This window comes from Rosa chinensis, chromosome 3 (assembly GCF_002994745.2).
Source record: "Rosa chinensis cultivar Old Blush chromosome 3, RchiOBHm-V2, whole genome shotgun sequence".
NCBI classification, from domain to species: Eukaryota; Viridiplantae; Streptophyta; class Magnoliopsida; order Rosales; family Rosaceae; genus Rosa; species Rosa chinensis.
The window spans coordinates 24,347,066-24,361,530 of record NC_037090.1 but is presented as its reverse complement, the minus strand read 5'-3'; the positions used below and the strand labels follow the sequence as shown (position 1 = coordinate 24,361,530).

The 14,465-nt window shown below is 36.7% G+C and overlaps 1 protein-coding gene across 1 annotated transcript; it reads right to left on the bottom strand.

Annotated features, from left to right (window-relative positions):
* Positions 1 to 12,265: 12,265 nt before the first annotated feature.
* LOC112194755 (strigolactone esterase D14) lies at positions 12,266 to 13,679 on the bottom strand. The gene is made up of 2 exons (XM_024334986.2): positions 13,254 to 13,679; positions 12,266 to 12,791 (listed from the first exon to the last, which is right to left on the bottom strand). The coding sequence occupies exons 1-2, from the start codon at positions 13,643 to 13,645 to the stop codon at positions 12,359 to 12,361; spliced, it is 825 nt and encodes a 274-aa protein (XP_024190754.1). The 5' UTR covers positions 13,646 to 13,679; the 3' UTR covers positions 12,266 to 12,358.
* Between the last annotated feature and the right edge of the window lie 786 nt (positions 13,680 to 14,465).

The window sequence follows — 14,465 nt, the reverse complement described above, 5'->3', positions numbered from 1 at the left end:
GGGACTTTCTACTCACGCATGTTATTGATTGTGGTGTTGATTTTGGAAAATCACTGCGCTCTTGAGACACTGCTGATTGAGGGAATGGTCTCATTTCTTAATCTTAAGTGTTGATGCGTAATTTCTTGATGGCTTGACTTTGTTTTGGTATACCGAAAACTTCTTACTACTCATGGAAAAGTACTAGTATCTTCTCCCACTTTTCCAAGCTTATGTTTTAAGGAAGAATCCTCATATGGTATCTGAACTATGGTCTAATGCACATTTTGATACCTAAACTTTCAAAACTACCCTGATGGTACCTAAACTATTGCTCCGTTTCTCCATAAGGCACTTCCATCCAATCTGCCGTTAACTTTGCCTACGTGGCTCATTCTTATAGGATGACAATCATCTCCAAAAAAAAAAAAATTAATAGGCAAAGTTAATGGCAGATTGAATAGAAGTACCATATGGAGAAACGGAGCAATAGTTCAGGTACTACGAGGGTAGTTTTGAAAGTTTAGATACCAAATGTGCATTGGACCATAGTTCAGGTACCATTTGAGGATTTTCATGAAAAAAAAAAATTAATAGGCAAAGTTAACGACAGATTGGATGGAAGTACCATATGGAGAAACGGAGCAATAGTTCAGGTACTACGAGGGTAGTTTTGAAAGTTTAGGTACCAAATGTGCATTGGACCATAGTTCAGGTACCATTTGAGGATTTTCACAAAAAAAAAAAAAAATAATAGGCAAAGTTAACGGCAGATTGGATGGAAGTACCATATGGAGAAATGGAGCAATAGTTCAGGTACTACGAGGGTAGTTTTGAAAGTTTAGGTACCAAAATGTGCATTGGACCATAGTTCAAGTACCATTTGAGGATTTTTCCCTTTTTTTTTGGGAGATGAATGTCATCCTATAAGAATGAGCCACGTAGGCAAAGTTAACGGCAGATTGGATGGAAGTACTATATGGAGAAACGGAGCAATAGTTCAGGTACCATCAGGGTAGTTTTGAAAGTTTAGGTACCAAAATGTGCATTAGACAATAGTCCAGGCACCATATGAGGGTTCTTACCCCATAATTAAACCTCCATCACCTTGAATCATCCTCCACCCAATCTTAGCAAGCATTGCCTGGTTCATCTACCTCGTCTTTTTAATACCCAAAGTCCCAAACCACCAAAAGCCTTGGGTCTGCAAACTAAATCTCAGTTGACAAGATGAATTTTCCTGCTCTCCATTATAATCACCCATAGAATATCTTTGTTCATTTGATCTTGGAATCATAGAGATACTAGTAATTTCACAGTCTGCATAGCACTCCTGGGAGTCTTTGAGAGGTCTGAGCAACACAAGTTGGCTGATGAGCTTGCTGATAACATGATTAATAGGTTAACATGATTAATAGGTTTAAGAAGTCTTGCAAGGTACATTATGATGTCCTACACTCTTGCATTTGTTTATCTCCTATTAGGTATTTGATAATTATAAACACTATATTCCATGGATTTTGAGGTTTGGCTAAGGCGGGTACAAAGGCTCTTGGTGCAACAGCAGGATGTGTAAAACCATGACTCATGCTCACAACACATGCACATCAACTCGACAACAATCACAAAAGGATCAAAACTTACCTTAAGCAATCACAGGCATGGATTCCATCTTCTGCAGCTGCAAACTCGATCACTAGAATATAGCCTTCTGTTGCTTACCGACTTGCTTCTCAATGGACAGAACTTATGCAATTAAAGTGGTGGCAACAGGGACCAATTCATCCATATATATAGGAGACTTAAACCTCAAGAAGCTTCCCATTAAAACATTCCATATCGGATTAGGTTTCCTAGTTAGATTCCTAATGTAACACTTCATTGTGGTCTTTCTTGCAGGCTAAGACTTGGTTTACTTACCTTAATGAATTGATACACTCTTTCATTAAGTTACAATATAGGTTTATTATTTGTGTCCATGTTGAACTAGTTTTGACATTAAGCTAATTATCAATTTCCTTTATGTTAATGTGTGACAAGTCCAGAATGATTCTAACAATCTCCCCCTTGGATTGACACATATTAAGCTTTATAATTTGCACCAGAAAATGTCAGAAACTACTCAACTTACTATAGTGCGCGCTAGACAACAAAATCAAACCAAAAATCCATTCCAACATGGTCAGATCACAGTCACTTATGCAGAGCAAGAAACAATATACATTTTAACAAAAATGCAGAGTTTCAAAACCACAAACACAAGCTCCTGCAATCTACATATGTCAATCTAGAAGTGATACGATATATATATGCTAATGTGTATCAATAAGAAGGCATATACCAGGTCCTACTTTATGTTTCTTAAACCATAAACTCAAACAAAATTTACTGAACATTGATGGCTTAAAATTATTGCTTGAACCTTAACATCATGCTATACATGATTTAAGCCATCTGATAGCAAGTATGATATTTAAAAAAAAAATGATAATTTTCAAAATAAAACAATAAAACTGCAGCAAAACCATAACTGGAAATACCTCAAAAATTTATTGATGATAAAAACTGTCATTACAACCAAGTTGTGATACATAAACTGAAAAATCACAACTCAAAAAATACAAGAACTCAGGAACCTTAAAATTTTAAATTGCTCCAACTGGACTAATTCTCTACTGAACCTAAGCATCTAGATTAGCTAAAACTCCAATGCTTGCTGTATGCTTCTGGAATGCTACCACTGACAATGCCTTGGTGAAAGGGTCTGCTAGCTGTGAATTCGTGTCAATGCTCAAAACAACTATTTCACCATGTTTTACCCTTTCTCTAACACTGTAATACTTTAAATCAATATGCTTGGAATTATTTGATCTTTTACTGTTCTTGCTAAAGAAAACTGCAGCCTCATTGTCACAATAAATCACAAGTGTGCCAGCCACAATGTGACTCAATACTTTGGTCTACATGAGAAAATTCCTAATCCAAAGTCCTTCACACACAGTTTCATATACTGCAATAAATTCAGCTTGCATAGTAGAAGTTGAAACAAGTGTTTGTTTCATGGTCTTCCAAGCAATAGCACCTCCTGCAAGCATGAACACATATCCACAAGTCGACTTCTTGGAGTCTGGATAATTTCCTGCAAAATCAGAATCTGAAAATCCAACAAGTTTCAGATCCTCCACTTGCCTATAAACTAGCATATAATTCTTAGTTTTCTGCAGGTATCTCAACACTTTCTTCCCAGCTACCCAATGCTCATGGCCTGGATTAGATTGAAACCTTGATAAAATCCCTACTGCAAAAGACAAGTCTGGCCTATTGCAGACTTGTGCATACATGAGACTTCCTACAAGTCTGGCATAAGGCTTTGACTCCATATTTTCTTTCTCAACATCACTTTTGGGATTTTGCTTCTTGGTTAGCTTATCTCCTTTGGACATGGGAACTTCTCCAGCTGCACACTTCTCCATACCAAATCTCTTTAAAATCTTGGTAACATAATTCTGTTGAGACAAACCAAGTAGTCTATGTGCTCTATCTCTTTTAATCTCAATGCCTAGTACATAGGATGCTTCTCCTAATTCTTTCATGTCAAAATTCTTTGACAGAAAGCTCTTGGTATCTTTAAGCAATTTTAGGTTACTACTAGCCAAGAGTATATCATCCACATAGAGAACTAGGAAAATAAAATTATTCCCAAACATCTTCAAATAAACACACTCATCAACAAGGTTTTCCGTAAATCCAAAAGTAGAAATTACAGAATCAAATTTCTTGTACAACTGTCTAGAAGCTTGTTTTAGGCCATAAATTGATTTTCTTAACTTGCACACTAAGTTTTCACTTCCAACTTGTACAAAACCTTCTGGCTACCTCATATAAATCAATTCATCTAGTTCACCATTCAAAAAAGCTGTTTTAATATCCATCTGGTGCAGCTCCATATCAAAATGAGCCACTAAAGCCATGATTATCCTAAACGAGTCTTTTGTAGAAACTAGAGAAAAAGTCTTAGTAAAGTCAATGCCCTCCTTCTGTGTAAAACCTTTGGCAATTAACCTTGCCTTGTGTCTCTCTACATTGCCATTTGCATTTCGTTTGATTTTGAAAACCCATTTACAACCTATAGGCTTCTGGTTGGGGTCAAGTTCAACTAATTCTCAAACTGCATTTTGACTCATGGAATTAATTTCTGCTTCCATTGCTAGCTGCCACTGATGTGATTCACTACTTTCAATGGCCTGATTAAATATAGTTGGATCATTGTCCTCTGCACAATCCATTTCAATTTCTGCTTCTTGCAGATAAACAATGTAGTCACTCTCTTCTCCCCCCCATAAGTTGGTTTTCTTGCTCTCTGTGATCTTCTAGGCTGAGGATTTTTAGGATTAGGTTGAGCTACTTGAGGATTTTGAGGTTCTTCATCAGGGATTGGTTCAGGTAAAATTTCTGGTTCAGCTTGATGATCATCAAGATGCATTTCCTGATCAAGTACTTGATCTTGTGCATCTTGATTTTCTGTAACAGTTTTTGTTGCTAATGGTTCTTGTTCTAAAGGCTATGCTATACTCATATTCTCATCTGACACAATTTCCTCAAAATCTGAGGTTAAATCCTCAAAATTTGTATTGTGAATTTTTTCACTTAGAAACTTTACTTGATGTGTTTCAAAAATTCTAAGTGAATGATGTGCAGAATACAATTTATAGCCTTTAGATTTATCTGGATAACCTATAAAATAGCAACTAACAGTTTTGGGATCAAGTTTATTCAAGCTTGGATTATAAATCCTAGCTTCTGCATGACAACCCCAAACATGGCTGTGATGAAGACTAGGTTTTCTGCCACACCAAAGCTCAAAAGCAGTCTTTTCTATCGTTAGGTGTCCTGTTACAAATATAATTTGCAGTTTTTAAAGCCTCACCCCACATAAATTTAGGCAAACCAGTTGTACACATCATGCATCTAACCATGTTCAAAAGTGCCATATTCTTTCTCTCTGCAACACCATTCTATTGTGGATTATAGGGTGTTGTATATTGAGCTTTAATTCCATTGTCTTGCAAAAACAAAGCAAATGGACCCTTTCGTTGGCCGGATTCAGTGTACTTGTCATAGAACTCACCACCTCTATCTGATCTCACTGTTTTGATTTTCTTTTCTAGTTGATTTTCTACCTCAGACTTCAAGATTTGAAAGGCTTTCAATGCTTGTGCCTTTTCTGAAAGTTTAAAGATTTGAAAGGCTTTCAATGCTTGTGCCTTTTCTGAAAGTAGATATATATAACTGTATCTAGAAAAATCATCAATGAATGTGATAAAATACACATTCCCACAGGTAGTTTGGTGCCTAAAAGGACCACATATATCAGTGTGTATGAGTTCTAGCAATTTTGGCTTCTATATACAGTTGATTACACACATTTATATGCATGTAATTGTATCTAAAACACTAGGAATAAGTTAATCCCTAAGTCAATTATTATGTAATTAATCCATTTTTATTTGTTGTGTAGGAAATAAGTGGAGTCGCGGAAACCGATTGAAAATTGGAGCAAATTAGAGTTTTTGACAAAAAGTCATCACCGAGTCAACCATGACCAATGACATGAAGGGAGCGAAATCCAAAACCACAATATTACGTGCGGTGGTGCTGTAGAATTGTAAAAATTGAAGATAGAGGTAGAAATGCAATTTAATTAATTAAGATAATTAATCAAACGATTAATTGCTTAATTAATTAGCAAGGCACTAGTAGCCAACTTAATTAATGGCTAGTAAGAGAAACACGTGCAGTAGCCTTGGTTTCTTTCTTCTTTTGTACTGGACCACACAAATGCTGACACGTGGCTACTCTCCTCCTTGATTTTTAGACACATCAGCCCTTATTCTTCTTCTGACGCAAAGAGCATAGCCAGCATCTCATATATATATAGACCACAACCTATTTTTTCAATCATCCCTTCCACAGAGCCGCACACCAGAGGGCAGCCTTTGGGTTGCTCTCATCCCATTTCCTCCCCTCTATTTTCTACATTTTCTTTAGTTTTATTTTAGGAATTTAAAGAAGAACTCACTCAAGCTTCAACGAGACATCATCAAGAGCACCACACCTCCATTTTGGGTAGTTGGGTGAAGAAATTGCTTGATTCATACTAGCATATAGCTAGGAGTGACCAAGTCAACTCTCCCCTCTCTTCCTTATCATCTCTTTCATATTTTTCTATACTTTTGATGATGTATTTATATATGGGTAGTGAGTAGTTTCTTTGGGAAACTAGGGATTGAGCCCTAACATGGATTTAATGTAATAAATATATTTTGATTTAATGGTTTTCAATTTCGTGTTTGACATATGTTCTATTCTATAATATTTGGCTTAGATGCATGATTAGGAGCTTGATTAACTCTTGAATGTGTAGATGAGCATGTCTATAACAAATTAGGGGACCTAATAACTTCTCTAATTTATGGCTAAGACACTTGTTTAGAACATGGTTAGTTACAATACCAATTTCGATTGCCGTATTGGCTAGCTTGGGAACCTTGATTCTAGGACTCTTCGTCTTTTGGTGCAACTAGAGGCTCTAACAAGTCTCTAGATTGTCCCAATTGAGTTTCTACGACCCTTGATCCGGAGTAGGAATACCCTTTAAAGAATCTAATGACCCATGAGCCTTGAAAAGCCTTGGGTGTAGTTCTTGATGCCATTATGAGTTGAGTGATCATTGTCGGAATATATTTGTGCATTGAATTTGGCTCGGAGGATACCCTAGTGACCTAATTTCCATTTCTTACTTTTCCTTCTTTTATTTAGTTTAGTTGTTAGTTAAACCTTTCATTTAAATTCATGCAATTTAGTTATTAAAAATTCAATTTACAATTTTCGGTGACAAATTCGACCCATTATAAATATCCATCACTAGGCTCTTAGTTTTTATTAAGCTTTGGTGAGAACCCAAACCGAGCATTGCTAAGGCTTGGTGCCTTAGAATAGCATTTTTATTTATTTTCTTTTTCTTTTGCTTTTGTTTGTTTAGTGACTTTAGTTCCGACTATCCAAGGATTGTGGGTTAGCCACTAATCCCCGTAGTACGATAATTTTGGGCTTAATACTTCCCTATCTTGATAATGATACGTACGCTTGCGTAAATGTGTATCAAGTCAATGAGATCATGGCCTTAAACACATCCAACATACTCCACGACTGTCCTTAGATTACCCTCCAACATACTTCTTTCTTGTATTGGTTAATTTTCCCTTAAAGCATTCCACACAATCTGTTAGATCAGAAAAATCAAGTTCATTTAGGATTTTGTTTTTCACCAAAATTTTCAGTCTCTCTTTAGACACATGGCCAAGTCTTCTATGCCATAAAAATGCAGACTTTTCATTTAGTTTAGTTCTTTTAACACCTGTTAAAGTGCTAGTACTGTTTATGTTATTTTCAAAAAGTAAAATTTCTTGTTGAGCCATTGAACAATTTAACTGTAAATAATCATTCAAAATAACACCAGAACCAATTTGAACAGAATTTTTAGAAATAAGAATTCCATTACTATCAATAACGTACAAGTCTACAACTAGATTTGTCTAAAAGAGAAACTGAAACCAAATTCCTTCTCATGGAAGCTACATAAAAAACATTGTCCAGAACTAACAATTTTCCTAATCCTAAATCGAGCTTTAAGGTGCCAATAGCCTTGACTGCCACTCTCATGCCATTGCCAACACACAGGTTCACTTCTTCACTTTTTGGGATTCTCCTCCTTATGAATCCCTGCAAGGAATTAGTAATATGAATAGGTGAGCCTGAATCTATCCACCAAAACTGTGGTTCAACATTTATAAGATTAATTTCTAAAGAAAAAACTATATTAGAAAAAATCTTACCCTTTTTGGCTAACCAGTTCTTATAGCCAGTACAGTCCTTTTTCATGTGTCCTACTCTTTTGCAAAAGTAGCACTTGAACCTAAAAGGCCTGTTTTCCTTGGCCACTGCAACTGTTGAACTCTTAGTTATGGCTTTGGTAGGCTTGAGCTTGTTCTAGTGCTTTTTCTTGTTAGGCTTCTCTAGGAGGTTTATGGCTGTAGCAGGTTCCTTTTCTTCCTTGATCCTAGCTTCCTCATCCACACAGATGGATATAAGTTCATCTAAAGTCCAGTTTCCCTTTTGAGAATTGTAACTGGTTCTAAGATGACAAAAACTATTAGGTATGGAATGCAATGCATAATGCACCACCTGCTCATCCCTAACCCCCATCAAGAGCTCCCTGAGTCTGCCATTTATATTGATCATCTTCATAATATGATCTCTAACTCCCCCTAAACCCATGTACTTCAAATCATGAAACTCCTTAGTTAGCCTAGCTGCTTCTGCTTTTTCACTTTCTTTAAACTTAGCACCTATGAGTTCCAGAAAATCTGATGCCAGCTCGGTTCTTCTATACTTCCCCTGACAGTCTTAGATAGGGGTCATCATGGGCCGGGCTAAGGCCGGCCCTACCCTAAATTTTAGGGCTTAGGGTCGGGCCCGGCCGGGCCTAGTCAAAGTCAACAAAATTTAGGGCCGGGTAGGGTCGGGCCGGGGCTTAAATATGCTAACCCTTACCCGCTCTAAAATCCCGATCTATTAGGGTCGAAAGGGCCGGGTCGGGTTGACCTTCCGAATAGGGCCGAAAAGGGCCTTATTTTGTTTAATAAAAAAAAAACTTACATTATTTTTTTTTCCACAAAATGTGGCTCAATGGTTATATAGGTAATATAAGACATTGTTTTTAGTTGATCATATTTAATATGTGTGTGCGTGTGTGTATAGGAATTAACTTATAACATTTATTAATATTAGTTAAGGTGGTTATATTCAATTAACTATCTCTCTAAATCTCCTAATATAAATTGTTATGTAACAAAGAAAATAAAAACTAAAGAAAACAAAGCTTAAGAAATCAATTACAAAGAAAGAAATAAATTGCATATTATAGAAAAAAGAGAAATATAATTAAAAAATAGAAAAAATAAAAAATTATTAGGGCTTATTCGGGCTGGCCTAAAGGGCCGGGCACGGCCGGGTTTCATTCTCATGGCCCATACCCTACCCTATTTTAAAAAGGGTCGGGCCGGCCCGCCCTAATGCAAGGGCCGGGTCGGGCTTCGGCCTTAAGGGCCGGGCGGGTTTAGGGCCTAAGGGCCAAATGATGACCCCTAGTCTTAGACATAGAGGTGCGGATGAGGTTCTTAGCCATCCTATTGGATCTATGCCACTTCTTATAAAGATTAGTTTCTTTCTTAGTCCTCTTATCAGTCAACTCTGCAGGCTTATCCTCAGTCAAGCAATAGTCTATGTTCTCATGCATTCCCATATAATTTTCTACAGAGACTAGCCAAGATCTATAGTTGGTTCCAATTAACATCATGACACTGTTCAAGTTCATGTAAGAGTTACCTAAGGAGCAAAACAAAATTCATGTGAGTTCTCAGTTTGTAAAGAAGTTACTTTAAGTTTTCTGTATCTTTTAAGAACTTTAAGCAACCAAAACAAGAACAGTTCAAAACACAAGTCCATACAGAAAAATTAATCAATTCATACTTGCATTCATGTCAGTCCATAACCAAAAACAATGTTAAGCAACACTTTTGAGCAGAAGCATAACATCCAGGAGTTCTTTATCAATATGCCATGTTCAATGAAAATAAGTTATCCAAAGAAATTTATCCACATCTTTAGACAAAAGAAAAATTTCTAAGTATCTGTATTTATTTTCATCAAGTATGCATACTGCTGTTTTGTATTCTAAAACCACACTTGACCACTTCCTTGGAAGATAAAACTGAAGCATAGTTTTAAAACACAAACACAATTTCAGTTTTGTTATACCATATGTTTTCTGCCAACATCAATGAAGGATGCTTTGTACATCATAATCACTTATGCCAACAGAAAACCACAAAACATATGAGCTCTTTTAACTTTATATTCTATCCAGATCATCATCCTTATAAGAAAATTAAGCTCTTTCATCTTCAGTTTGAACAATGTGTAAAACATATTGGGAGATTTTAATTCTTTATACATTGTCACTTGAACACAGATACAATGCCACATCATCAATCAATTCAATATGCATATCAAAACATACACATTCAATCACAGACAATTGTTTCGATTCCAAGAAACCACAGAACAATCAAAATTATAAATTTCATTCGGTCACCATCAACTCTAGCCTAATGCACGCCGGGAATGCAACTAGGGTTCTTGAGCACAATCAAAAACTTAACAATTATGCTATGAATTGAAACCAATTTTCACAGAAAGAAAGAAAAAAAAAAAAAAAAAAAAAAAAAAAAACCTGATTTTGCTTTTCCCCAATTTGCTGCTAAAAATCTAAGCGGAAGCATGAACTTGATATCCAAATGCAGCAATCGATTCTATTGGCTTCTTGATGCACATCTATCGGGGTTTTGAATCCCCTCCCGAGATGAAAACATCTCGCGAGTTTCCGAATCCAGTCCCAGACCTCGTTCTTGATCAAAACTAACCGTTGTGATACAACGGTCAACGGTCACTTGTTCTTGATGGTTTTGGTCGGGTCTGGGCTTGGATGCTCCGCGTGTTGTGACTTGGGCCAAAAGATGTTAATAGGCAGTGGCCTGTTAACTGACTTAACTCGTAAAGCAAAAGAACCTTTTTTTTTTTTTTTTTTTTTTTTTTTTTGCAAAACCTTAAAACAATTTCATGTCAAGCAAAAACTAAAATCATATTTGTGAGCCTATGCTCTGATAACAATTGTAAAACCATATACTCATGCTCACAACACATGCACATCAACTCGACAACAATCATAAAAGGATCAAAACTTACCTTTAGCAATCACAGACATGGATTCCATCTTCTGCAGCTGCAAACTCGATCACTAGAATATAGCCTTCTGTTGCTTACCAACTTGCTTCTCAATGGACAGAACTTATGCAATTAACGTGGTGGCAACATGGACCAATTCATCCATATATATAGGAGACTTAAACCTCAAGAAGCTTCCCATTAAAGCATTCCATACCGGATTAGGTTTCCTAGTTAGAGTCCTAATGTAACACTTCATTGTGGTCTTTCTTGCAGACTAAGACTTGGATTACTTACCTTAATGAATTGATACACTCTTTCATTAAGTTACAATATAGGTTTATTATTTGTGTCCATGTTGAACTAGTTTTGACATTAAGCTAATTATCAATTTCCTTTATGTTAATGTGTGACAAGTCCATAATGATTCTAAAAGGATGGGGTTCAGGATTTTGTCTCTCGTGCTGAAAAGATCGATGCTTCCTAAGCATAAGCATATCAAATTCTTGTCGCAGACAGCCATTCGTAGACAGCCATCCTGGAGTTCAAATGTGGGAATCCAGAGAGAGGGCGATCCATGTTTGAAAATATTTTGAGTTAAAACCCGAAGAGAACAGACCTGTGGAGTGTTGATCTTGATCAAGTAAATCGCTGTTGTCATTTATTATAGTGTTATTTCTTTTCAGTGTCAAATTTGAGACGATATTCACTTGTCTGTTGACTGTGGAAGGAAATTCGACTTGGAGACACTGATCTGATTCGTGCACTGTTTGAGAGGGCAACTAGTTTGAGCCTCCCGGCTAAAAAGATGAAAGTGCGTACAATTATATGCATTAACTGAGAATGTTATACTGTTGAAGCTAATTTTGGACTTCATTCATGGATTTGCAGTTCTTGTTCAAAAAATATCTGGAATATGAGGAGCGTCACGGTAACGAAGGGAGGGCCAATTACGTGAAACAGAAGGCAATGAGTTATGTTGAGAATACAGTAGCTTGACATCACTTGTTCTTCTCATAAGAACAGAATATTTGTTCAGGGTGGGATACCCGAAGGGTTACGGGATTGAAGATTTATATAGGATGGATTAGCTGAAGTAGCCGCCAGAAGTAACACTTGATATAGGATGGATTGGCTCCGATTTATTTATTTATTGTCTTGGAAGAGAGAAGATGACATTTTCAACGTGGTGGTGAAATTCGGTCCTTTTTGTATCCTTGAGTGTTGTAAGATGATACATAATCTGTTATGAATTTTGTAGTTGAGAGTAAATTGTATCGGAAAGCTTCAGTCAATTGTCTGAGAAGCGTGGTCACTTGTTTAACAGTTTGAGGGCAACTCAGAAACTTTGTTGCACTTCTTGAAGCTTGTAACCTACTATCTCGATCGGAGTTAACGACGACTCATTTGCAACCTCAATTGTAAGATATTGAAAGCGGTATTTGTTTGTGGCAAATTTAGAATTTTGCAATGAAACTCGATTGAAAATAAGTTCTTAAAAAGAACCAAGTTATTTAGATATATAGTCATGCATCTATTTGATGTGGAGAATTCCTTTGAGAACCTTTAAGAGCAAAGGATAAACAGTCAACTGAGGGAAATGTCCTTGTGTGTCTAGGATTGTAACTTCTGCTGGAGCACCAAGCATTCTTTTCATGTAAAATGCAACTGATTCCGGAACCACCATGTCTTTCTTTGATTGGATTATGCTAGTTGGCACCATTACTTTCGGCAAAACTTTTCTGAGGTCACTTAGCAAAACGTTTTCCGCAGCACTGAGTGCAATCTTGGGTTTCATTCTACGGAAACTGCGTTCTAACTCCACTATTGCAGTTGTGTTGTTTGCACCTATTGCTAGTGGAGCAAAATTTGGTATCCAACTTGAGAAATTTTTATCAATTTGGTTGAAGATTGCATCGAGCTCTGGTCTGGTAAAGCCTCCGGTGTATCCTGTGGTGTTGAGGTACCTACAAACGAAACACAAATATATGCATCACTTATGCATAGAGCAACTCATTACCCTTTAGTCTTTACTACCCTAAGTTCTGGGGTCAATAATTTTTGTCCAGCCTTTAACCCTGTAATTATTAAGGATCGCAAACTTACTATTTCAGTCTTAACAATTTGAATAGTTATAGATTTTACCAAGAAGATAATAACTACATATAAGTGAATAGTTTTTTTTTTATAAGAACATATAATATGTACATATAAGTCAATAGTTATATGATGGGTTATAAGGAACAATTTGACATCTTAATATATCATGCTGGGAGACAGCTGAATCAGAACCACAAGTTCACACCTAGATGAGAATTAGCAATGGTCTAAGTTGACATTTTGTCGAAATAACATAACAAAATCGTGTGTGTGTGTGTGTGTGAGAGAGAGAGAGAGAGCTTATTAATATATATGATGTTGATGATCACCTGGGAGAGCCACTCAACAGAATAAGGTGCTGGAAAAGGTGTGGTCTTTTAGTAGCAGCAACGCATCCAACCATGGCAGACATGGAATGTCCCAGGTATATGGTCCTTTTCACATTGAGCTCGTCAAGAAGGCAAAGCACGTTGTCAGCGTAGCCATTGAAATCTGATGTGTACCTCTTGGGGTCGTAGAGTTTTGGATCCACATTCGGAGAGTAAACCAAGTCAAAAACCACAACCTTGAAATAATAAGCAAGGAGGGGAATGAGGTAGTGCCAAACCGTCTGGTCTGAACCGTAGCCATGAGCAAGAACCAAGGTTTGACTACCATTTCCGTACACATGAGTGTTTAGAGCTTGGACAATTCCTCCTCCATGGTTCCATTGGCAACCCATGTTTTATATGTGATGTACAAGTAGCAATGCAATAGTAGTTGAGAAGAGAGTCAATTGTATAAGCTTTTTATATATAGATTGAAAATGTATAAGGCCACTAAATATGGATCGGAATTTATGAATTGAAAGGACCTTCCAACTGTCCATGAAAAAACTGCTGAAAGTTGGTCCGTGCATGCCTTTTTTGTAGATGGTTTGTATCATGTCTAGTGTCAAACTACTTCGGAACTGCTATCTCTGTAGCACTGAAAATTTTCTATTCTGTCTAACAAGTTAATTAGTGAAAAATTTAGGAGCCACTCTCACAAGGCATTTGAACAAAAAATTGCCGTATGCCTTTGAAGAAAAGAGCAAACACATAAACGGAGCTATATGATGTACTTGTAAGAGGTTAATACATGGAGGAAAACACCTCTTGGGATAATACATGGATCACTCCAATTTAATTAGCTACCCTGAGTTCTCAAACAGTAATCAGGTTTTACCAAAATGCCGAAATATTGATAACTCCTCACAGATCGAATGCGATATAAGCTATTTTTACCTAATTTCATCCCACTCAACAATCTCGCTCCTTGAAAGTTACAACCCGACTCAAACACTCAGACGAGCTCTAATCGATTCAAACGAGCCTTCTTGCTTTCTAAGTTCTAACGTACCATCGATCCATGTATGTGTTAATTGCTTTAGTCCTGTGGTTGTGTGTGTTTCACATCACATATTGGTCCCTAGCTAGTATTATTACCATTGTCTTTTATCAACATACTATAGTGTACAAAACTTCTCATCGAAGGCACAGTGAGGAACAAGTACACACGCA

What these genes read in the sequence shown, in the direction of transcription:
- LOC112194755 (XM_024334986.2), bottom strand. Translation starts at nt 13,645, where the DNA reads ATGGGTTGCCAATGGAACCATGGAGGAGGAATTGTCCAAGCTCTAAAC. An exon ending in CTGTTGAGTGGCTCTCCCAG is followed by an intron (nt 12,792 to 13,253) that starts GTGATCATCAAC and finishes TTTCGTTTGTAG; the next exon opens with GTACCTCAACACCACAGGAT.